Source organism: Camelus dromedarius, chromosome 3 (genome assembly GCF_036321535.1).
Source record: "Camelus dromedarius isolate mCamDro1 chromosome 3, mCamDro1.pat, whole genome shotgun sequence".
NCBI classification, from domain to species: Eukaryota; Metazoa; Chordata; class Mammalia; order Artiodactyla; family Camelidae; genus Camelus; species Camelus dromedarius.
The window spans coordinates 84,521,767-84,548,137 of record NC_087438.1 but is presented as its reverse complement, the minus strand read 5'-3'; the positions used below and the strand labels follow the sequence as shown (position 1 = coordinate 84,548,137).

At 42.1% G+C, this 26,371-nt stretch overlaps 1 protein-coding gene across 2 annotated transcripts in view; it reads right to left on the bottom strand.

Annotated features, from left to right (window-relative positions):
- SNCAIP (synuclein alpha interacting protein) overlaps positions 1-26,371 on the bottom strand; it is a 141,033-nt gene that overhangs the window by 1,376 nt on the left and 113,286 nt on the right. The window contains exons 7-11 of one of the 2 annotated variants that reach the window (XM_064483446.1): positions 20,893-21,018; positions 16,573-16,742; positions 11,265-11,357; positions 9,634-10,705; positions 8,335-8,405 (exon numbers count right to left, since the gene is read on the bottom strand). In XM_064483446.1, coding sequence (XP_064339516.1) covers positions 8,335-8,405; positions 9,634-10,705; positions 11,265-11,357; positions 16,573-16,742; positions 20,893-21,018 — 1,532 coding nt within the window. The remainder of the gene's footprint in view (positions 1-8,334; positions 8,406-9,633; positions 10,706-11,264; positions 11,358-16,572; positions 16,743-20,892; positions 21,019-26,371) is intronic. The other variant, XM_031448896.2, reaches the window with a different exon arrangement.

Genomic DNA, 26,371 nt, shown 5'->3' with positions numbered 1-26,371 from the left:
TTAGTCCCATTCTGAGTATAAAATCTTCCAGAGAGGAGTTATTCCTGAGTTTGAAGAAGCCTACATATTACTAAATTCCTTCTTGTTACTATACCAGTCAAAAACAGTTTCTGGGAATGGTACTCACTCATGTGAGGACACATTCGGATGGAGAACGCCAAGTGTGGTTTTATGGCCTCAAAATTGTGCTTGCTTATTACAAAGACTGTGGAGTCTCTTCTCAGTGTCCTAGTTAGTATTTAAGCATTATCACCATCTGAAAGTTATAAACCTTATTTTTATTTGTTCATCTGACTAGAACTTTAGGGAGTCGTTCATGGGCAAGAAGGGGAAGAAGGTGAAAGAAAAACCTGATTGGTTAAAAGATGTTCTAGGAAATTCCAATTAAATGTGGTGGATTAAATACATACATTTATCATCCCTTTCTTACAAAACAACACTAAAATGAAAGTAGAGAAGTAAAAAAGGCATCGACCTAAATGAATAAGGGGAATGGGAGAGGAAATATGATAATGCATAAAATGGCAATAATGTTTCAGAAATAAGAAGATGGATGAACATATGGAACTGACTTAGCAGAGCAGGAAAAGCAGAAATCTAAGTCTATAGTCAGGGGACACAACAAACTGATTTGCACTGCAAGGCTCAGGAACTAGAAGTACCAGGTATTTCTGAAGGTGACAGTGGGTGCTGTGTGGGTGCTAAAAATGGAAGATTATTTGAAAATTTTTAGGAAGTAGCTGTTCATACCCAGATTATCTTCCTGACACAATGCAGCCAGGTGACTGCCCCTTTCCCAGTGTGAAGAAAGACTAGAGGTTACAGTTTGCAAGGCATGAAGCAGAGAGACTAGGAATTCAGCTGAAGCGGGTGCAAATCATGGGATTAAGTGAAAATCCCTACAGAACACAATTGTCAACCCATCTCCTGTTTTTTGATCCACAGATTCCTGGCAATCAGGTTAACAGGACTGAGCAGGAGACTGGAGTTTACTTACCATGAGAAATCAACTGCCAAAAGAAAAGTCCTACAAATACTGACAATGAATAAACCTCCCAACAAAAGAGCTTAGTATTTAAACAGTCTGTGTGAAGCAACATCTACCAGTCAACATAGAGCCAGAGCTTCAATTTAGCTTTAGTGTCTTGTTCTTAAATATGAGTGAGTCAAGGATCACCCAACTTTTGAGGAAAGCACTCATATGACAGAGACCAAAATAAACAAACAAATGGTAGTCAAAGTGGATAGAAATAACATAGGGAGGTAATGAGGACTTGAAAAAAATTTAACTAGAAGAAAAGAAAAACTGGGGAAAATGTGTCTAATTCATATCACAAAGGATTAATCTTCATAATGTGTAATATATAAAGAGCTGCTACAAATCAACAAGAGCAGAATCTCAATAAAAATGCAGAAAGAATTAAAAATAGTACATTCATACAATGAAATAATGCATAGCTATGTAAAAGAATGAATAAGCTGTCTCTATACTAAGACCTCCAATGTGTTAGGTGAAAAAAAGCAATAAGACTGTTATTAGTATGCCACCTGTACTGCAAAAGGAAGGAAAGAATAAAATTTGTATTTGCTTGTAAAATTTAAATAAGTCTTGTATACAGGATGCTATGAGAAAAGAATAAAGAGAAAACCAACAAAGTGCTATTAGAAATTAACACTGTAATAGCAGAAATAAAAAATTAGAAATGTTGGAAGGTAAAATTCAGTAAATATCCTAGAAAGAACTTTCAGAAAAAGCAGAAGTATGGATAAAGACAGAAGAATAGTTAGAAAATCATTAGAAAAATAGAAAAAAAAAAGTTAGAAAAGGATCAGTCCAGTGTGTTAAACATTAGAATAATAGTATCTCCAGAAAAGCAAATAGGAAAATTTAAGGGGATAAAATTTTCAAAGAAATTGTACAAAAACATTTCCCAGAACCAAAGCATATAGGTTTCCAGATTGGAAAAAACCTGTCGAGTGACCAATCTGCAAAATGTGGATAATAACAGTATCTACCATATTGTGTCATTCATTGTAAAGATGAAAATAGTCAATATGCATGAAGCACCTGGAATATTCTTTGGTATGCTGTAAGTGCTTTATAAGTGTTTGAAGTGTCATTTTTATCTTCAAAATAGGATGCCAAGAGTCAATAGAGTAATGTCTAAAACTCAAAGTCTATTTCAGCATGTCATTTAGAAATACAGAATACTAGAAAACACCAAAAGGAAAAGCAAGTGGCTGATTTAGGGGAATGGGAACAGAGAACAGGGGGACAGCCAGTTTTTGTTATAACGCTACCATTACTATTAGTACCTAGAGAAACTTGACAAAAAAATTAAATTAAATATAAATAAAATAAAAGTTTAAAAAAAAAGTCTTAGGTGGCAGTCTAAGGATAATGTCATCATTTACGTATTGATGGAGTATTTCTACTTTAATGTGCTGTGCTCAAAAACACTAAGAACAATTCGGCAGTACAAAATCCAGCATGATTAGAGTTGGGTCTATACCAAATAAAATGTTAATCTGAGGCATTTATCTGAATAATATCAGGATGATTCAAGCCTCCCCGAACCCTTCAATTACCTAGTCCTGACTTACCAGTATTCAAAAAAAAAAAAAAAAAAAGCTAAAGTGTTTGGGTAATTCCAGCATGAATTATTCCGATAATTTGCTGCTCCTTGATTTCATTTTTGGATATAAAATTACATTCTCAGTGACCAAAATTGGAAAGAAGGCTTAAATTTAAATAACAGTTTTTCAAGTAATCTAACTTGCTGACTCATCTAGGCATAGATTCCATATTTCCACAGCCCACGGTGACCAGACAGCACGTTATTGAGAGGATTAGTCTAAAATGGCCCACGAGCATGCACTGCATTTTCCACTGATAATCAAGACAGGGAGACTTGGCTATTTTTGTGATCTCCTTCAGAGCCTTACTGAGAGCATATCTATAAACCTCATCTACTGAAAAAATGAAATTCTGGTTTAAAGAGTGAAAACTTATACTCGAAGTACCCAAAATGAAACTCACTGTAGGTAGGTGGACTTGTAATCGAAAAGACCTGGATTTCTACAGAGCAAACCATTCTTCCTGTGGGACGTCAAGCTCCACCTTTTAAAATTCTCTTTCCCCCTCTTCTTATCCTTTTCCTCTCTCTAGCTCGCCCTCTCTCCAAATATTATGAAGTCCTACCATTTGCCAGGCACCAAGCTAGACACTGGGCACAGATTGGGGAATGATGATGCTCTCAGAAATTTCTGACACCTTTCATGGAGTTGTCCTTGTTTTACCTGTATCTTCTCTTAATTCTCTCTTGACGATGATCTCGCTGAATAAAGGGACATGCCTTAATCTGGCACAGCAAAATGTGTGGTTTATTGCTAAGGATAAGGGTGAAATGAGGATGTGACATCCAGGAAAGTCACAGAGCTGCACATACGGTTCCCAGAGTGGGAAGGAAAATCCCATGTGGCTGTGGTTGGAGCAGGTATGCTGGGTGGAGGTGCTGGAAGGTGTTCCCGTAAAGTCTCTGATATTTTAAACCTCCAACAACTTGCTGCGTCCTTAAAACTCCAGCCTTAAGAGATTTTATAGACAGTCACTGCTCTTTTATTGTGCAAAGACCCCCTATTGGTGGCAGACAGGTGGTGGGAGTATGACACTGGTTCTCTATTTACCCCTTTTGGAGTGACACAGTGCAAAACCGGGCTGTGGGGTTGGGGGAGGAAAGGAAGGTGGAGTGGAAGAAGGGAGTTGTTTGCTCTTAACTTCAGTGACTACACTTAGACCAGGATCAGCAGGCTGAAGGGATGTATTTCTAGTAGGATGAGTTTGCTTTCCAAGGCAGATCTCCTCTGTGTACATAGTTCCGATCTGCAGCTCATGGGCAGGCATTCCACATGTTCATTTCCTGCCTTCCAGGGGCAGTGCTTTAAGACAAAACATAGGGTCTTAGTTGCAATAGCTTTTTCTACATCTCAACGCATCATAGTTTGATACTAAATTTTGTTTCGCTGTCTTCTTGGGGTGGAATATGCCTCCTCATTTTCTCAGAAGGTGTAGGGAGCTCATGAAAAGAAACTCCATTTGTGAATCATGCTCTCATGAACTTTGCAAATTCTGGCAGCTTTTATAAAGAGGTTGCTAAGGTGTGCCCAGACACTGCAAAGATCCGATCGTTTTAGCTATTCCCTATAACATGGGCATTTTTCTCTACACATGAGACTCTATTTGAACAGCCAATGACAATGTGATCCATTTCAAAGGAGAAGCTGTCACTTAATTAATGGAATCGGAAGAAATGGTTTGAGATTGCGATCTCCTCCCTCCTCCATGTCATGGGGATAAAGCTTCCTTATAAAATAAGGGTTTTCTCTCTGAAACAAATTTGAGTCCTAGGGAGGCAGAGGTTGGAGTGGGAGGGACAAAAGTTTTTCAGGAGAAACACAGAACCCTGGGGAAACATGCAGAGGGGTGCAGGGGAGGAGCCCAGGGAGGCTCTAGGGGTTTCTGAAACAGAGGCAATCACCCCAGGTGCATCAACACCTCCTTACTCGTTGGCTCTGGACTCCGCAGCTACTATAGCAGACAGGAAAACACAGAAAAGCATATTTCAGAACAGAGATTAGAACTTGAAACTATAGTTTTGGGGCAGAAACTCTAATATCTATAGCTGTTACTAAATACCCTTTTGGTATTAGCACTCTAACAAACTTTCCTGAACTGTTCCATTGGTAAGATTCAGTCTGCTCTGGGGGATTCACTCCAGAACGATGCAACCAACATATACTCGGCTAGCACGGTGACACACCTATGACTGAGTAATGATACAATTAGGCCTTCACGAATCCTTAAAAAGTGTTTCTGTTGAAAATAAATACTTGAAGGTCAAAAATTTAAGACAAGATTAAAATGTGGGTATTTTATTATATCCAGAGAAATTATGGCAAGGAAGCCCTTGTTGATCAGGATCAGGGATTCCTCTTTGTGCTGACTGCATTTTCCACCATGATTCTGGAAACACTGTTCAGTGGGGCTGAAGGAACAGGCTCTGCTTGGGACAGGTTTCAGCCAGGCCCTCACCTCTACCTTCCCAATGTCCTCCATATCTTTGCTCATTTTCCTTTTTAATAATATGTCCTGACAAAAAGGAGAGAAATCTGTGTGTGTGTGCACACACACGCACTGGTGGTAAGGGCGCCCTGAACTCTGACCTCCTGTTGGCACACTAGGGGTCACTGCCATAACCCTCACATCATCTCGGGTCAAACTCACCACTCTCTGAAGTGGCTGTTGAACAATCCTGACATCTATGTAAAATATCTGCTACTAGCCCTTGGCTCTGGATGTATAATTCCCAGTGCGGCTAATTCCTTGGCAGTAAAAACCAACACTAATGGTGTTTATTGCTTAATGTCTTTTTAAGGAGTCAGTCTGCTCTCATGTTGGTGCGAGGGTCAGGGGTTTCCTGATGCTAACCCCTCAGGCCACAGTGCCACTGTGGTCAGAGCAGATGTGACCAGTGGTGGCCCAGGGTTAATGCCCTCTCCCTATCAGTAACTGGATTCGATGCTCCCTTCATGTGTTACAGATCTCAGATAAACTTAAACTGTGGGAAATAAATGTCTTACTGGCATTTTAAGATAAGTAATTGCAAACATTCCCTTAGAGTTGTAAGAACTCAAAACCAACTTGTCCTTTATAAGAAAAAGTAAAGATAAATCTGTTTGTTACAAACAGTCATCCTCTGCAGTTGAAACACACTGGGAAAAAAGCTATTCAAAGTAACAGAGTTGAATCTAATTTTAAAGGGCATTGAAAAGATTTTAAGATTCTTTACTATCAAGCTGTGACAATTTAGAAAAATAAATAGCAAACAGGACCCCCTCACAGAGCTGACATTCCTTAAAATGTTGTATTTATTGTCCCTACTTTTCCTTTACCAGAAAAAAAAAAAAACACCTTAGGATCTAAAATGTGATTCCAGTATATGCCTGGAACAAGGGTCCACTGCTCCACTCTTTTTCCCAGGGCTGTACTGATAGGGCCACCAGTGGCATAATGTTTGGATCCAACCCAACCCAATGACTGCCATTGCTTTTCACAGTTACATGATTCTGGGCAGTCCCTCCTACCTGAGAGGAACCCAACATCCGAAGGCATCACTGATAGATGAACACTTGGGTTTCTTTCTTTCTTGTATCTTTCCGTGGGATGCCCTTTCTATGGGTACCATAGGCAAAATGAAGCAGCCAATCAATTAGAATCAATTAGGTATTTTTCGTGTTCACATTCCCACTCTAGTTTATTTTTCTGAGCAATCTTTATTTCAAGTAGAGTTACCAGCCTTACTTTATCTAAGGAGTGAATGGGGCCGGTTCCCCTCTCTAGCACGGACAACCTAGTGGATGTTCACTTTTCAGGGAACGCATGCCAAACTAAAACCAAGATAAAGTATAAGTTAATTTACACGGTAAGGAGGGGAAGGGGTCAGGATGTTTATTTAAATACACTGAATACTTTTCTTTCTAGATTTCTGTTTATCACTGAAAGAATACTCTGTTAATACATAAAGCCAGTGAGTCTGATAGGTTCAAAAAGAGCCTTCAGAAGGACTGTTCCTTAAACGGAGTAGGAAATTGTTAACCTGGTTGTCAGACACCTGAGTAGCCTCATAACCTTATTTTGTGCTCTGATTTTTGTAAGTCTATTACAGTAGATTGTTCAGCTTTGTTCCCTTGCTTGTAAAGAAGACAGTATGAAATATACCTGGCAAGAGCCTCTACTGTGATACTAATTGTCTTGTTTCCAGGTGCTGTAGGAGCCTGGAAGAAATGAGAGGTATTCTCTTTCCCCCTCCCAAGGAGTCTGCCAAGTCTTTGAGCTTCCATGCCTCAGAGTCTTGCTGGTGACTTCTGTTTAAGGACAAAAGCAGAAATTTCGAGGCACCAGAAGATACAACCTAAGATGGGAACGCAGAAGGTATGGGGCTGGGGAAGGTAGGTTGGGAGAAACAGAAGTGGGCCAATATCAACGTCTGGGAAGGAAATGGGTATTTTTTTCTATTTCCTTCCCACCTCAGGCATTGCGCTCTGAGCTCTGGCCAAGATGCCCTGCCCCAGCATGGCCGGAAATAATCCAGACTGAGGCAACATGTAAGCCTGCCCCAAGCAGAATGCTGGTGCCCAGTAAATACAGAAGCTCCAAGCAGCTTCCTGCAACTTACTGAATTAATGAGACCCTTAGGGGCAGCTCCTAAAATGACTCAGATTTACTCTTCCTCTAGCCTGAATAGAGATGTGGAGCAGATTAATTTGATTTAGAGGGGGGGAAAGGAGAGTGACATTTCTTACACTTTAGAGTTCTGAACAAGTGTTCACACCCACAGCACGTACACTCATATTTGTGTGTGTGTGTAATTACGTTTGTATACACACATACAGTCACACAGACATTTTGGAGGATTCTGGAAGAGTGCTGAAAGGTGTGTCATAGCTTTCTTTGGATTTAAATGATTAGTCTCCTTTAAAAAGAGGTCTGGGGATTTAACTATATTGAAATCAACCCACTGGGAGGCGGGGACTGCATTAATTCCCCCTCAACTGTTCTCTTCCTCACCTCTCCCATTTCCTGCTCTGTCAGGAACTGTATGCATCCCTGGGATGAAGGAAGCTATGCTGAAGAAGAACTTTGCTTCAGGAGGGGCCTGACCACTGGGGACCTTGGACATGATCTTTTTCAGTATGCGGTCTACACATTTTGAATCACAAACATTTGCTTGAGGAAGGCCATTGCTTTGTTGGTGGACACTCGCAGACCAGCATCATGGTTCCAAATGTGAGCTATAGCAACGTCAGAATGGCAGGACCTCACTTCTCCTGAGGGCAGCAGAATGGTGACTAAAAGAGTTTTCAGTCTATCATCAGCAATGAAAGAAAACCTCAGCTCTGTTTCAAAGTTCTGACTCTGATCGGAGGTTAACCCATTCCACCCATGACAGGAAATTTAATTTCTATACTTACTTGGAACTTGATGCCATTAAAACAAAGCCTGAAAGCCAAAGTCAGCTGGGAAGCACAGCCTGTATGTGAGCTGAGGAGATGCCTCTGCCCTGCCGCTGGAATGAAGCCCCTCCAACAGGGTACCGGCTCCCATTCTAAGGCCCAGTTACGCCTGACTGCTTCTATTTGGGGGAAGAGTTGTAGTTTTCCTCTTCCTTTGTGTCAGCCCCTGCAAAGAGTGCTCCAGGACCACCATTTAAAAGGTCATGCAATTCAAAGTGAAGGCATGGCTCTGTTATGCGATACACCCCTAGCACCACATACCGTGCATAGTTACGCAGATGCTCTTCAATCAGCGGGTTAGAGGAAAGAGTGATGCAGCTGCCGTATATCTCCTACAGAGGTGCAATTAAAAATCATCTGAACACATGCAGCAAGCTCAGCACATGCACAGGTCTCAATAAACAGGAGGCATGCGGGAGACAGATTAGAGGACAGAAGCTTCAGACACACTTTAAGGAGCATGGGGAACTGCTGAGATCTTGGACTCCTGAGTGAGAGAACCCATTAAGTTACTTGGACAAGTTTCATTCGAGCAATTTAAGTTTGGACATAATTAATCCAAAGGGTCTGGTGTCTTTTCTAGCTGAAACAAATAAACGCTAGTCTTTTATAACAATGACAACTCGAAGTGGAAATCAATGTGCAAGTAAAACTGGTGTTCAATTAATTAGAGAGATATTAAATAAAACTTGATTTTAGTTTTGATCACAAAAAGAATCTGGACAGTTCTTAGACCGCACTATGATGGGATTTTACCTTATACAAAAATCATACATTAGGCAGGTGTGACTCTCTAGACTGTATGATGGATATTCTGGGTCCTTCCATGCCTCAGAGAATTTCACATTTAGCTGCTAGACCATTTTTTTTTGATGGCATGGCATGCATAGAACATGCAGGAAATACTGCCTAAAAAGATGCTCGTATCTCTTATTCACTAGATTTAAATGCAGATTACCCTGCATGGTTTTGCAATAAATGCAATTATAAAATATAGTTCAGGGCCTGCTCTGTCATCCCCTGTGTGCGGACAAGCATCTCAGACCACTGAAGCTTCCTCAGAGCTTGTGTCATAAAATGTCAGTGTGGAGGTCCCTGTGGCATATTCCATCCAAAGGTCGTTTCCAAATTGAGTAGTTAAGTCTTTAGAAAGAGTTTCTATTTATGTGCTCTTTAATCGGGCTTGAGAATAAACTATCCAGCCACATGAGGAGAACAAACTCTTCCTGAGGTAGAATCAGTGCCAAAGAAGGGCCTGGTTTCACATCAATTGGTGGTCTCATCTTGTAGACATACCTCCCAGTCCAAGACTCCTAATTCTCAAGGATCAAACTATTTAGGGAAATTAAGAAACCAGACTGTCATCTCCTGTGATTTGTTTAATCTTTCTCCCTTAGAGTATTTTCCAAAGGAAGAGCAAAATGTAAACTCTAACATGATACATCCTTTGGAATTCTTCTGGGGATTCCCTCAAGGTGGCCAAGGGCAACAATCTGTGGTGTTAGGAACAATACAATTAATTCACATGAATAAAAGGAATGGTCTTCAAATAGCACTCACCGCCTTGTTCTTCCCTTTGCTGGCAGAGCTCCCGGGATGTCCCTTGCTGTCTGTCGTCTTCCTCCCAAGGGAGGTTAAGGGCAGTGTGGAGGTCTTCAGCTGGTTGGCTGTCTGATAATTATTATTATTGTTCTGGTTGCCACTTAGTGTCTCCATGATGGATCGGAAGGTTCCAAAAGGCCTTTTCAGTTGATCCCCTGAGTCACTACTCGTGGAGGTTCGCTGGAGGGTCCTGCCCTTGTCTCTGTCCTTTTCTCCATTCAGTTCAAGGCTGGTTTGCTCCATCTGCACCACAGGCTCCTCAAAGGTAACTCTGAGTTTTGAGTTCTGAGATGTCCGGCGCTTGGAAGACGGGGACTTGAGGGCACTCTTGGGACTCGTGGCCACTTTCTGGGCAGCTGTGCTGTCGGGGCTGGGCTGAGTGGGTTCTCCAGAGGGCTGGCTTTGGGGAGTTGTCCCTGAGGCTGGACACTGGGATTCCAAGTCTGGTTCGCTGCTCTCTGAGGTGGGGGATGGGCTGTGGCCATCCAGCGATTTGGTGGCCTTGATGCTAAAAGGAAACCTGCGTCCTGATGCCACAGAGGGGTGTTTCTTTATCATCAAGTGCAAGCTTTCCGCGCTGTCTATGCTCTCCACACTCTCCACAATGGGCTGCGGTCTGGGCCTGTCAGCCTTCCTCACAGGCGTGCTCTTGGGCTCCTCAGAGTGGTTGGAGTCCGTGTCCGACTCGCTCAGTGACCGCTGCATCAGCTGCCTCAGCCTGGCTAACTTCAGTTCCCTCTTCTCCAAAGGGATCTTTTTTGAATTTCGAGAAGCAGCCTGAGCATCCTGGAATTCCAAGGACAGCTTTTCCTGGGTGCAGACATTCTCTGAAATGTCTTTTCCTAATAACTGGCGTAGGATTTTGTCAGAATCTTCGTCTTTGGCTTTGGCCCTAGCCCGGCTGGATGCTGACAGGCTTCCAAGAACCTGAATCCCTTCTTGGATTCCTGGTTTGCTTTTGGCTACAGACTCATCATCTGCATCTGGGGATTTCCACTGGGACTTCCTGGAAGCTGGGGAGGATGGTGAACTGAAAGAGGATGAAGGACATACAAGATGATTTTGTACTGGGTTAAAATGACTTGGCCGCAAATTGCTGCATGGCCTTAACTGCCACTAACAACTTACAAATCAGTAAGACTGAAATAAGAATAATTAATGTCTGTTTAAAGCAAATACTCCATGGTGGCAATCATAACCAAAGGATAGTATGCCTCATACCTTATGCTGTGACTACTAAATTTATCTACTGTTTTATTGTTTATGCATAAATTTTGCATAAGTTTTCTCAATGAATGCCTTCTTCAACAACCTTAGGAAGCTATGTATCCTTATTTCCATTTCATAGATGAAGAAATAAATGACTTGGAAAGAGTAAGTGAGTTCTTTATAGTCATGGAAAGAAAAATGACAGAGCCAGAGATAAACTCAAGTCTTCTGACCCTAGGTGACCCTCTTTCCCCTGTGATATCTCATTTTTATTACTCTTTATCTTATCTTCTTCAAAGATACTAAAAGAAAGTCCAAAAGAAGGCTCAGAGATTAAAGATATATTTAAGAATTCTAACTTCCAGTGTTTCTGGTATTACCTGGGTGAAGAAAGGAGTGACTTGCCCTCTGATTTCTGGGCTTCTAGAAGTTGTTGGAGCTGGTTCTGCAGTGTGACACGTTCCACTGTCTGTCTGGGAAAAACAAACCAAAATACATAAGCTCTCTGACACACGGCTACTACCATAAATAAGGAGGTATATACATTTTTTCATGATAATTTGCGATAAGTTGCAATAAATCCAAAGCCTTACAAATGTGCATAATCTTCATCCTTAAACTTCAGAAATTTTCCTAAGGATACAATCAAAAGTACCTGAAAAGATGTTTATTATGCATATTAGTAAAAAACTATATGTAACATATATGCTCATTAATAAGACTGAGTAAATAATTTATAATTATATGAAGGCAGCTATTAAGAATGATAATATATTTGAATATCTAGAAAAAGTTTCCCTAATATCTGTACAGAGATGTAGAAAAAGTTTCTCTTATATCTGTACATATATGTAAAGTATATAGTATGGAGTGTATTTATCTATATATTCATACACATACACACACAGTGTATTTTTACTTTCCTTAAGCAAAAAAAGGAAGTTAACAAAATACTGTGTGCAATATGATCTCATTATCCCATTTTTAAGAAGAATCTTTCTGAGAGAGAGAGATCAGGAAGGATATACTCCAAAATGTTACTCCTTCTAAATTGTTTGACTTATTAAAGTAATTGTATTAATTTAGCCATCAGGAAAAAAAATAGAACAAAGCAAGAAACCACTTCCACATTGGGTAAAAACAATTCAATAACTTGGTATTTTCTTACATAAAAAGAAAACAGGTATGTTGACACTCAATTTATTCTGGACATAGAAGCTTGTGTATCAGTATATGCTTTAAAGTTAAGAAAATAGGTGAACAGTCACAGATACAGAAATTGAAATCTGTTTAGAAAACACATTAATTATGACAGAACTTGAAAAAAGTAAATTATACTGATTCTGATTTTAGAAGAACAAGCAGTATTTACTGAACACAGTGGTATTACTGTGGTACCTCCACTTCCCCCACCAAAGATGTCCATCACATCCCTAATCCTGGAAGGTGTAAATACGTTACCTTACACGGCAAAAGGGGAACTAAGGGTGCACATGGAGTTAAGGTTACACTGGATTATTGGGGTGGATCCAGTCTCACCACATGAATTATTAACAGTAAAGAGAATGCAGAAAAGGAGATCACAGAGACTCAAAGTGTGAGAAGGACTCAATCTCCTGTTGCAGACTCTGAACATGCAGGCAGGGACTGTGAGCCAAGGAATGCAGAGGTCTCTAGGACCTGGCAATGACCCCCAGCTGACAGCCAGCAAGAAAACAGAGACCTCGGTCCTACACCTGCGAGAAACTGATTCTGTGCACAACCCAAATGAGCAGGAAATAAGACTTTCATCCTAGAGCCTCCAGAAAGGAATGCAGACTGTGGATATCCCGATTTTTGTCTAGAGAGACCCATTCTGGCCTTCTGATCTTCAGAATTGCAAGGTAAATGAGTGTTGTTTTAAGCCACTAAGTGTGTGGTTACAGGAGTAGAAATTTTTTATAGGAGTACAAAATGAATACATTTAGCATCAAAACTGGTAGCAACTCTCGTGAGCAAGGACAGGGGACTAAATGAGTGCGATATAAGTGCTCTTAAAAGGACTGCTGAAATCTTAGACACTGGTCAGTCTTCTCCTTGCCAAATGTCACTGCACATACAGAATAGCTGTTGGCTGCCTAAATCTAATTCTGGGAGATCAGATTCAGATAATACCCTTCCATCAGTCCCAAGCACTCTCTTTTTCTCAGAAGTGGTCAGTCTTAGTCCTAACATTTCATCCCTAAGACCACAGAAGTCTGTGATCTCATTTTTTCTCACTCATTCCGTAACTCACCTACTGAAAACTGAATTGTCTAAAGCAGGAGCCAGCAAAATTTTCCCTAAAAGGGTCAGATAGTAAATAATATTTCAGGTGTGTGCACCACGTGTTATGTGTCAGAATTACTCAACTCTGCGTTGGTAGCATGACATCAACCCCAAATAATGTGTAAATGAATGTGTATGGCTCTGTTTCAACAAAACTTTATTTACAAAAACAGGTGGTGGGCTGGATTTGGCCCATAGTCTATAGTTTGCTGATCCTAGTCTAAAGAATGAATAAAGAACAAAAAGGCCTAAGAGCATTCTACTTCTCCCATCTTGCAATCTGGTATTGCATGTCAAGTTTTTTAGAAAAACCTTTTGTGAGGGGCTAAAATAGATGAAGAAAGATTATGGTCTCTCTCCTTTTAAAGGGCTTTTAGGGGTCAAAGTGAATTATGACACAGTAAAGAAAACTATCTGGGGCCAGCTAGGTTGACTAATGACAGGAATCTCAGGAGAAAAAAAGGAGTCTCTTCTCTAGATTCTAAGGAAGCCCTCAGAAAGGACTAATCAACTTTAATTTTAATACATGCACATGTGAAATATGACTATATGAAAATATGTGAGCATATGCCTGGTATATTAGCCTGCTAGGGCTGCTGTAATAAAGTACCAGGAACTGCCTTGCTTAAACAACAGAAGTTTATTTTCTCACAGTTCTGGAGGCTAGAAGTCTGAGACCAAGGTGTTGGCAAGGTTGGTTCCTGCTGAGGGCTATAAGGAAGAGTATGTCTCAGGCCTCTCTCCTAGTTTTTGGTGGTTGGCTGGCAATATCTGGCATGCTTTGGCTTGTAGATGAATCACCCTGATCTTTGCCTTCATGCTCACACAGTGTTCTCTCTGTGTATGTCTGTCTCTGCGTCCAAATTTTCTCCTTTCACAAGGACACCAGTCATGCTGGACTAGGCCCAACCCTAATGACCTCATTTTAACTTGCTTACTTTTGTAAAGACCCTATTTCCAAAGACGCTCACATTCTCAGGTACTAGGGGTTAGTACTCCGACATACCACTTTGTGGGGCCACAATTCAACCCACAGCACCTACGCTTATAGATTACAATCTCTAAGAGAGCGGAAGGTTGACATTTCTAAATAATAGCTATGTTAATTAACCATAAAGAGTTGGTAAAAATATTTTCGGAGGAAAAGGCACTCAAGACTATGTCCCACTCCCAGTTTTGAGAACAGACTCCCCTGGGGCAGGTGTTTCCAATCCTTACTCCTGAACCTTTCTACGTCATTGGAGCCTGAAGGGTACAGCGTACTAGGGCAAGGCTAAGTGAGCTCCTCTGTTTATTTCTGGTTTCACCAACCTCACTGAGACACACACAGTTAGTGAAAAACTAGGGTCTACAACATAACCTCTCCTATATTATCTTGTCTTTGGCCTAATTACAACTGTCTGCAGCATTCAGTTTGGAGACGGGGGAAGAACTGGTGTCTATTAGCGTACATGTGTAGTTTATCCCCGGATCATCAACAGAGAGAGCAGCGAAGCCCCTGACCTTGAAGAGGTCTACTAATAAAATGGCTATTACAGCTCAGGAGAGCCTCTCGGACTCCGCGGTAAGAGATTGAGGAGAAGGTTTTGTGATCTTTTCTCTGAGTACAAACCTTTAGAGAAAGCATTCACTGGATCATTTTTAAATTCCTCTTGAAGGATATATCCACACACTACTGGGGGGAGTGTCCACTGGTGCAACATTTCTGGAAGGACAGAAGGTGACATCTATCCACATTTTAAATATGTATGCCCTTTGCTTTGGCAACTCCCTACCTAGGAGCTTATTTTTAGAAATACCTATACATGTACATGAGTACAAGCATGCTGCTGTGGCAAGATGACTTACTGAGTTATGAACTCATGTACATGTCCCCTTCTGTTACATCCAGACCTTCAAGTGCACTCAGCTCACCTGCCCCAGGGGAGTCTTGTGTAAGTGCACAGAGGATGCTCTGAGGGAAAGGAAGCCCTTTAATTTTTAAGTTTAAATTTTATTTTATTTTTTCTGGTAAAAGCCTAAACTCACCAAAGAGAGAATTCTAGGTACAGGCAGGTGGAAGGGCAGAGGAGTGAAGAGACTTTTACCTCTAAGGAAAGAGAGTAGTAGTAGAAGGAGAAACATTTCCCCAAGCTTAGAGACGAGCAGGAGGGTTTAAGGATGTATACGGTTGCATCAATTACACTTTCAGTCAGTTAAAGCCTCCCACCTACCATGGGTCTTTTTTCACAAGAAAAAAAAGGAAAAAAATTGTTTTAAATAATTTTAAAGTAAGACTTCATGGGGTTTTTTTCTCCCCCTAAAATTTGGGAACACTTCCCCAACCCCTCTCTCCAGGAAAAGGTAATTAGGTTGGTTTGTTTGCTTGCTTGTATCTTTAATGAGGTACTGGTGATTGAACCCAGGACCTCATGCATGCTAAGCATGCACTCTACCACTGAGCTATATATACTCTCCTCCTTTTTCCCTAAAATTTGATTTTTAAGGTTTGTCCTCCTAATCTGTCAACATTACTTTGAGTACTATTTTCGATTTTCAGTGATTCCCTTCCCAGCATGGCTACTGTCATTTGACCGATGTGTTTTCCAAGGACTGACCTTGGTCCCTTCAGATGAGCAGCAGCTCCTTAATCCTTCAGCCTTCTAAAGACCCACCTGATGGCCTCTCCTCCAGCCCTCCTTTATTCAAGCATATCATGGCCACCTCCCAGAAGTGCTTCTCTGACATCTGGGTATGCAACGTGTACCAGCTTAATAATCCCATCAAAAAAGAACTGATTTTAGTTGGATGAGGAGTATTTCAAGTTAACATCATGCTGAATTTACATACTAAGGATTTTACATTCTGAGGATCCATGAATCATCTGCTTAAATTTTACAATAAATTTGCCAGTGATGCTTACCAGGTTACCCATCTGTTATTTCCCAAATATATATATATTTCTCTTAGAGAAGACTGAGTAACTGGCCCATCTCTAGCCTTTTTCTGTCTCTCTCACGGTCTTTATGATTTGCTAGACTAGTAAGGACAGTAGTTTGGAATGATGCCTGTGTGTGCTTTCCACACCCACCGTGTAACCTGGCCCTGAGATGTGAACACAGAGAGAGGCTTTCTCCCCTTGTCCAGTGTGACTTAAACTCCTGCTTAGGAAGATTCATCTGCATTTTTTTTTATTAAGGATCATCTTTCCTCTGCAGAAATGGCATCTTCAGCATGAATGCTGGCTATGAGGACTTGGGACTAAGGAAGAAATGAGGATGCTGCTGGGAATTCCCTGTACGACTCGCACCGGCAGAAGGAGACTTGCAAAGACCTGGCTGAAACCTAAGCACTGCGACGACCAGTCAGACTTGCTTCTCATGGAACGAACGGGCCACTCACTCTTTCAGCTGTTTGGTTAGCTTCACCACCTGGGAGGCCAGCGACATGCAGGTCTCCACCACCACCAGGTACCGGGAGCACAGCGTGTGTCCGAGGCGCTCGGCGCTCTGGGAGGGCTTCTCCCCCGCGTGGTTCTGCATGGTGACATTTGCTCCGTATTCAACCAAGGTCTATCAGAGAATGCAGAGACATGTGATCATTTCAGGACTTCCCTCTAAACATTATTTATTTTTAATTTCTTTTTTACTGAAGTACAGTTGATTCACAATATTGCTAGTTTCAGGTGTACAGCAAAGGAATTAAGTCATATATATACGTTTTTCAGATTCTTTTCCATCATAGGTTATTACAGGACACTAAATATAGTTCCCTGTGCTATACTGTAGGACCTTGTTGTTTATCTGTTTTATATATAGTAGTGTGTATCTGCTCCCCACCCCACCTTTGGTAACCATAAGTTTGTTTTCTACCTCTGTGAGTCTGTTTCTGTTTTGTATATAGATTCATTTGTATCATATTTTAGATCCCACATATAAGTGGTATCATATGATATTTGTCTTTCTCTGTCTGACTCACTTCCCTTAGTATGATAATCTCTAGGTCCATCCATACACATTACTTTTAATGACTGTAACAGAAGGTTGAACGGAACTTTTCCTGTTATTCCAAAACCAGTTACCAGAGCCCAGGGTGGGACCAGGTAGGGGTGAGGAGTACCATCACATACAAAAGAGAGGCTCTGGCAAGGGCTCAAGCAGTCAGTATCAGACGCACCCCCCCCACACAATCTACAACAATGCAGCCAACAATCCCACTACTATCGCCCCCACCCCAGCCCCAGGAGGAGACAGGGAAGGGCAGGAGGTGGCTGCCGTCCTAAGTCCTTATCTTTCTGAGGTGCGCGGGGTAGTGTCTGCAGTGAGGGGCTTTGTGCGCTTCAGTGGGTGGGTTCATGATGCCTGTAGGGAAAAGAAGGCATTTTGTTTACCTGTTCCTATTTACTTGGGCAGCACACTTGATCTGTTCCTGAACCTACCTGATCAGGAATAAAAAGAACGGGAGAGAACTGACGTGGCAGAGGCTGTGGGGCAGCCCGCACTCCCACCACGAGCCACAGCAAGGATATGTCCTGTAGGCTGAGCAGATGTTGTAGAAGGGAGCTGGATGTGAGCTTGTTATCACCCCACTAAAAAGGAGCGCGTTCGTCAGCAGCAGGAGGCGGCAGGTGCAACACAGGTGGAGGGAACTGGACGGGGAGGACGGAGTGGGGCGTAAGGTTGGGGCCAGATCCCTGGTGTCAGGTATCAGCGGGGAGGCTCTAGAGGACCCTCTGAAGACCCCACCTACTGCGCCCACCAGAGAGTCAGCATCTGAAGACTGCCCCAGAGGGTTTCAGCAGCAAAACATAGTCAGCTAAAAGAAGCAAGACAACTTTCAGGGAGATGCCATGACCTCTGCCAGTTAAGCAGAGACAGCTGACTTTTTCTCTCCATACTTTCTCTTTGTCCCCAACACTGGAGCCCAGAAGAGAGGGGAATCAGAGTCGAGGGCGTGTGTAAAAGCCCATCAGCCCTCAGTCCCATGCCAAGTTCCTTAAACTCCAAGTCTAATCTGGGCTGGGGAGCAGAAGGCTTTGAACCAGAAATAAGACTGAGATTTTAAACTCGTTTGAAGTAAATGTTAATAGTCAAACACCAGCGACAAGTTATCGAATGTGGCCAAGGGATCGTTAGTAGAGGGGACAGAGATTTGACGGAGCCTGGTTGCCATCGTTAATTTAAAAAAAAACCAAATGCCTTTGTTCTTATGCTGTGATGAAATCGATTCCACAAAAAAGGTGTTACATCAATATTAATTAACTGCCACAATCTGATACATTTTTTGACACGATCAAGGTGAGATGGGAGACCGCTGAATTTATTTTAGTAATGGAAAATGTTTTTTCCCACAAGACATACTTGTAATTTTTAAATTTCTAGACTACTTAGACTCAGAGGTCATTAAGGAGCTTCGTTTTCCTCTCAGTTTATGATCACTCACCACGAAAGTCTCACTCAATCTGCCATAAAGCCACCGCCACGCACCTCACAGTGTCACAAGGACACTGCTCTCAGAGAGACTCAGAGTAAACACACACTGTTATCACTCCCCTGGACTCTGGCCTCTGCAGTTTTCTTTCCCATGTTTTCCATACTCAGTCCCCTCCTCACCTCGTAAAGGCCCTTGCTCACCCCCTTTTCTACTTTCAGTCCCTTTGTACCTATTTTCTCACTTCTCACACTGAGCGGAGAGACCTGCTTCCAAGATTATTCGAGTTTCCGTACCCATGGTATCTAGTGCCAAAAACATCATCTGTGTTAAGTGGAGGGACGAACACTCTGAAAGGACAGCCTGCCTCTCTGCATATATTAAAAAGAAAAATAGCTGAAATCTCAAACAGAACTAGTGCCATCAGCTGGTTTTCTTTGGCTTGCAGTCATTTATTAGCCGATAAGAAAAGTTTACTTCAAGTCTATTAAGTATGAGTGTTTCATTAATGGAAAAATGCAGTTTTTGGTTTTTGTTCAATTATTTTTCCTCCACAAAAAGTGAGGCTACTCCTTTCATCTTTCTGCAGATTCTGATAATAATTTACATTTCCCACCTTTCTGTTCTCTCCAATTTCTCATCACTCTTTTGACGACATGGTATCTTAAATTAGAAGATGGACGCTTTGCCAACGACCATGGGGAAACTTCCCAGACACTTGGAGTATTTCCTAACGACGTGGCTCTCCACGGAGCAGTTGCATGTGAGGAGACAGTCCAGAGAGTATTCTGCTGTCCCTTCGGCTTTCTGGTTTTCTAAATCTCTTGCCTTTCACATCGACAGCTTTCCCAGGTCTTCTCCTGTCATTTCCTGAGTCCTTGCTACCTTTCTGAGCAGCTGGATCTCACTGCCCAGTATTCTCTTTCCGGTACAGTCTACCCTGCACACAGTAGGACCTCAGTAAGTACCTGTTAAATAAACAAGCACATTGAGGAAGGAGAAACAATACCTAATAAGGTGGGGAAAGAGCGCGGCTTTTTAGAGTCGCAAGAGACACGTGACTTGCTTTGAACTGTGTGAACCTGGTGAGGTCAATGTCTTCTGCTATCACAGCCTTCAGCCACATGTGTCCATTGCTTTTCTCCCATATCTCAGGCAGGTTAGGAAACAAATCCATAGCTGCTGGGTCGTTTTCAATGATAAGAATGGTGTGGCTGATCTGATCCTGCTCATTAGGGTTTCTGTTCGTGAGTTAATTCCAGGCCAGCTCTAATCTGTCTCCAGTTCAGAGCTTTCCCTCCCCTTATGCTCACGTTCTCTCCTTCCCTTCAGCTGTCCTCTCTGTTTTCTCATCCAGGGTAAAAAGGCATCCCCAGGTTTTACATTCACATGTGCCTCAGGCTTCAGGACCCTCGCTGGGCTCCCTCACCACGTGCTGTCAGGGTCCACTTTTTGCAGCTCTGCCTTCAGCTGTGGGGTGAGACCCAACTCCTCTTCTTGCAGGCGCCCCATGCTCTCCAAGCAGCCCCCTGGATGCCCCTCAGGTGGCCTGGGGAAGGGGAAGTGCCTCCCACCTCTCATGGCCCTGCTCCCCACCCTCTTTATGTCACTGAACTTGATAATACTTGTAAGGTGTGTCAGGCTAGAAGGATGAGGCCTCCTGAGTTCACTGGGTGGCCAGCCAAGGCCCTGCCCAGCCTGCCCATGAGCTGAGGGTATGGATATCCAAGGCCTCCTGTAATCAATTCTGGGCCTTTTCGAATGCATTCGAGAAGCTCAGTCCTGCTACAAAGAAAGAGAGAAAACCACAGCACTTGCTCCTTAGCCTACTCCTCCCTCCTGTGAAGAGTTCTTTTATCCTTTTTGTGAAAAATCAGTCCTGTTTTTCAGACCCCTGGGAAGGCGAAGTGTGCTAATGACAGCAGGAACGGCCCATGCCCCATGTGAGGGGCTGAGCGTCGCAGGTCTGGTAGTGGGTTCCCGCTGTCTCGAGAACACAGGGATAATTAACGCCTGTTGTCCTCAGTGCTGAGGCTTTAAGGTAATGCTGAGAGGGCAGGAAGAGCCCCTTTCAATGTCCTGTGACACCAGGGAGAAACTCAGATAGCTATTTATGCTCATGTTTGTGCGGATTTCTGGAAATACAAATACATCAATTTGATTCCCAATTATCCACTGCCATAGAGAAAGCTGACGTAATCCAGACGTTCTCCCAGTGAACATTATTTCCATTTTTCTGCTCTGCTACTCGATACCCTCACTTCTCTTGTCAGAGCAGCAGGGCCTGTGTACCTGAATGCACCCGAGGTAGCCGTGCTGCGAGGCCACGTGAACGGCGCTGTTGCCGGCCTGGTCCACTTCATCCAGCGAGATGCCCTGCTCCTGCATAAACTGAAGGAGCCACAGAAGAATCTTTTCCTATGGACACAAAGACAGTTGGAATTAATGGAATGCCATGTAGAGAAGTCTAAGGTAAAGGCAGAGGAAAACAAAACTCCAACCTAAAACTCTAACCTGAAGCTTAGCTCTAATTACCAAGCTTACCATACGAAGAGAAAATGTCCATTCAGTTATGAACTAAAAATCCGTGAGTTTCTGTCTAGTGCTAATAAAAGAGGAAAGCTCTGAGAATTTGAAGAGCAGGGAGTTATCCCAGCAATGCTCTTGTTTTGCTTACTTATTCTATAGGTGGGAAAACTGACTCACAGAAAGTTTAAACACCTCCTCAAAGTCACACACACAGTGTGTGTAACAGATTCAACACTGGAACCAGAACCCAAGTTTTTGATTCTAAGGCAATGTTTTAGCTACTTTATTACATTATCTGGAGGCTTCTCGAATATTATTATAAAACTCCCGACTGTCGAGATAACCAGCTTCTACTTTCAGTTTATAATAACCTCAACCATGCCTTCCTAATCCTATACCCTGCAGTCAACAGGCTTATAAAAAAAGAGGCTACATCCTAAGTTGCCAAGTGTAAAAAAACTGCACTGAAATAAAACTAGGATCCTCTTGATTTTTCTGACCCAATGTTGGTGGTGTTTTAAAGGTAAAGTTTTCTCTTCTTCCATGTTAAAGGAAAGGCACCCAAAGCTCTGAACACAACCTTTCCAAAGCAAAGACAGAACGGCCAGCGTGTGTTGTCATAATCTGTTTGCGTTCTACCCACTGAGTCCTTTGTGGTATCTTCATGTTACGTTTGGCCTTAGGAGAAAGCAAGGGGATGGGATTTCACTGTTTTAAAATGGAAGAATTAAATATGTTAAAAAAATACAAGAGTGGTAAAAACAACAGCATGAAGTTTAGTGGGTGGAATTTGACATTTAAAAAGATGATCATGCGCTTGAAATAGCCTTGAACCTCTCCTCAGCCTTTTAAAGGATTTTTTTTTTCCAGTTATTTGCTTGGACTGGTCATGAACTTTTATACTTTTCTGGATTAAATTTGCCTTCATTTTCTGAACATGCCAACTAATCTGCTAAAGGAATGCTGGATAAAAACAGCCAACTCCTTTTATGTTCCACCTCTGATGAGGGGAATGGGGCACTGTTTACAAAGGCATCTGTGACATCAGAGGCAGCCTGACTATTTGCACCACACTTTTTTTTTTTTTAACACAAGGAAGCAGGAAATAAGCCCCTTTAAGGGGAGCAAGAAGAGAAAATGTAATTAGTACCTACAACCAACTAAGAACGCACCCAGGGAAAGCAGGGTGAGCATTAGCTCCAAACGCACAGAGACCTTGTAGGAAGTGAAACCCTCCACTTCCCTAGAGAATGAGCCTGGAGGCCAGGGCTGGGAGTCGGGATCTGGATAAGGATATGCTGATGGACTGAATCTTCTTCTTCAGAGGCAAACTTGGAGAAAGTTGGGACTGATATTTGGGCCAGAGGAGGTGAGGTTTCAAATGCATAAGGCAGAACAATTTCCTTTATTTTTCCTAATTAGGTAGGGAAAACAACTGAATTATTTTGATTTGGAGGCAGGTGATCGAACCATGTGATCTTTACTCCTGAATAGATCTGGATGAGTGGACGTATCTCAAGATAAATGACATAACCAACTGGTTTGAAGTCAATGTCTCAGGCATGGAAACATCCAGAGGGCAGACTGCTGCGCCTCTACTGGTGAAAAAGACAGCCTTGCCCTTTTCAGTGGGTCCCTGTCAACCTTGTGGTGACTTGGCTTGCTCCACGATATTAACCGTGAAAACTGTAGAGTGGGAGAGATTTTAGGGAATCATCTAATTCAAACCCCCTTATTTTACAAATGAGAAAACTGAAGAAGACAACTGTATCTTCTCTGATATTCTAGCAGCTTCTTTCTTTAGTGAGTAAAATTCAGGAGTTCAAGGTATTTGGAAAAGTTTCATATGTACCTTTTTGTCAGACATACTTTCATATTTTTCAGACTCAATTAAATATTATAGTGGTTATATCTGCTGCACATATAAAGAAAATGCCCTTTACTATAATTCAGTGTTTTGACTTTCAGTAATGGATTTATAGGAAACAACACTACATTTCATAAGACTACGAATTATCCTCTCGCAGAAATCTGGAGAAGAATCTAGAGACCTGGACTTTGCAGGGCTTGACGACCTGGGAGAACAGGACAAGGTCTGAGTGAGGCAAGAGTTGCCCTGGCTCCTGCTGGCTCTCCAAGTCAGCTGCAGTCCACACTGTTACATAACCTGCCCACTTCTCCTATGACGACATGGATAATTCTTCTTTATAAGTAAAGATCTTACCCAATTCAAATGCGTAAGACTTACATGAAGGAAGAACCATTATCCTGTTGTTCAGAACAATGCAGGTCTTTGCTTAGCACCTGAAATTCAGTTTCGTGTTTTATAGGGGACAACTGACTTTAATAAGAATCTATGCAATTGGCCTGTTCACTGAGAGATTATATGCAAACAATAATCTTTCCTGTGATATTGTGCAGAGAAGCACTGCTCAGAGAGAAGGGCTGACTACACACTTTCTAACAACCAACATTAGGATTTCTGAGATGAACATGGAAATGGCTAGAAATCTCTTGGCTGTGGTAAAAACATGTCTAGCATCCACCCTCAAAGAAATGCTGTCTGCTCTGATTCTGAAGAACATGCCAGCAGGGATCCACAGTCCTACAATTTAGACAGTGACTTATTTGACAAATATCTAGTAAGGAGAACAGAACAAATACAGCTATTTCGCCAACTAAGAAGGTCCTTGTGAATGCATACATGTTACAGATACATGCCAGGTGCCCAACTCTCCTTTCAGAACTTGAACACATTCTCTCTCTCTCTCTCTCCTTCCCCAGTCCCCGTGTGTGTGTGTGTGTGTGTGTGTGTGTGTGTGTGTGTGTGTGTGTGTGTGTGAGAGAGAGAGAGAGAGAGATGGAGAGAGAGAGGGAGGGAAGACTGGGAGAAGATATTAAAGGGAGAATGTAACTTCAGATCTTCATAGGTATTGCTTACAGAGAACATCCAATGCAGCCACAGGGATGGGGTGGCTCGTCTCTAAAACTTCTGTCTTACAGAATGCCTCTCCAGCTTACATCCCATCCAACCATCCACACATGCATCTACCCATTCAACCTTCATCTACTAACTGAGAACTTATTTCATGGACAGGTTTCCTCTTCTGGGGATTTTCTGCTTTTTCGGTAACCTATTTTAATGTTGTCTTTTGTGTGTTCTTAAAGTCAACGCAATTTATTTAAAGAGGCAATGAATACATGTGACTTATGAGATCTGCTGGACAGTCTAACTAAAAATGTAATTGAAAAGTATGCCACAGGCTTATTACCAGAATCAATACCATCTCTATAGTTTTGTTACAACCGTGAGTTCTAAAGGAGGCAGCTTTGTCTGTGATCATAGGTCATCACATCTAACATGCCATCAATTATAAGATTCAGTCCAGATTTTGAGATGTTAAAATGCAAAAAATAAACGGCCAGCAATAGTTTCATATTGTCATTTACTGTAAGATGAATGCAGAATCTAGTGATAGTAAAATGTGAAAAAAAAGTACACCTAAGAATTGATTAAATAAGTTAAGGCCCACATAATTCTTTGCCAAATTTCTCTTACTTTGCTTACAATGAAATAAATAATATTTATAGCAATGAAAATAGTAAATTGGAAGGTACCCAACAATCATCACAGCCGACACTTACCTAGTGTCTACTATGTGGTTTTTCTCATTTAGACCTCAGGGCAACCATGTGAAGAAGTTTCTATTATCTCCATTTTAAAGATGAGGAAACTGAGGTCCATGGAAATCTTTTTTCTTTCTTTTTGACATAAACCTATCCAAGGCTGCTGAGCTAGTAAGGGTAGGGCTAGGATTTAAACTCAGACCCAGAAGTTGATGATCTCCATGACACTGTTTCCTGTCTTTTGAGGATGAATACCCATCACTGCTCATTGGCCCATGACCCCTGACCCCATAAAGGACATGCTCCCTTTGTACTCCTTGGGTCACAGAAATCACACTAAATGCCTGTCCCGTCTGTGGGGCATGGCATTCTGCGTAGGTTATGCTGTTTCAAAGGTCCTTGGAGAGCAGAAGAATGCTTGTGCCAGTCAAAGACTGTTCTATTTGCTTCCATCTGCAGTTGTAGCACTTTCAGTGTTGTTTACTTATTTCCACCCCATGAATTCATCTACAACGAAACTAAGTTAACAGAGTATTTCCCCCTTTAAAAGTAAATTGTGGAAAAACAATAACACACAGCCTCACCAGCATGCCTATCGCCGTTCATGACCAGTCGCAGGAACTGCTGAGTCTTTCCTTTTTTTGCAAAAGTGTCTTTTTTTTTTTTTAAATCTGTATTAAGGCAAACCCTTAAAATGGAGAATGCACATAGTGTAGGCAAACATGCTCCTTCTTGGTAAATGTTCAATGCTATGACACAGGTTGTTTCTGTAGCAGGATCTCTTGATCAACAGTCACATGAAGGATTCAGAAACAAAATGATCATAAGTTTGATGCTGAAAGTAAAAGAGAACCCACTGAACCAGTGATCAATGCAAAACAGGCTGGAGCCCCCAAGCACCTGAAGGCAAGAGCTTTGCTCAGAACTTGGACGAGACCATCTGAACCTTCATGTTGGAAGAAAACTGCCCAGGTTACACAAGCAGTAGCTTTGACTTGAGCCAATTCTGTGTCAACTGCTTCACCAGCAATATCTCAATCAAGGGACAGCAAAGCAGGCCTACGCAAGGATGCCCCCTGCTTGGTCCTTGCGTACCCCCAAGGCTTTCACCTTCATGCTCCCTGTGGCTAGTTCTGCTAGGCACAATCAGGCAGTGAAATAACCGCACCCTCTGACACTTCATGTGTCAAGAGGCAGAAAGTCAATTCCTATCACCCGAAGACCTGTCACTCCAGAAGACCACTAAAAACTGCTGGCTACCCTGTGGTTCTGGAGGCTTTAAAGGTAATTTTTACAAGAAAAAGGACACAAATGGGGAGTCAAATGCAGCCCATTCTTTAAGAATCTATATGAGGGGCAGAGGACAATGAGAATAAGGAGAGGAATTTTCCTCTGTACTATCCCTTCCAAACGTATTTACCAAAGAAACAAAACCAGAACACACTCAAGTGCCTGCTTGATGTAGAAAAACTTGCATGTGCTGAATCCATTAGAACACTGTTCAATAACAGTCTTCCTTGTGAAAATATTAGCCTTGTAATGATTCCAAGTTCAGCATCTCCGCAGGTTATCTGTTACATAAGTGGCTGTGGCGGATGCAGGATGGCTGGGCTGA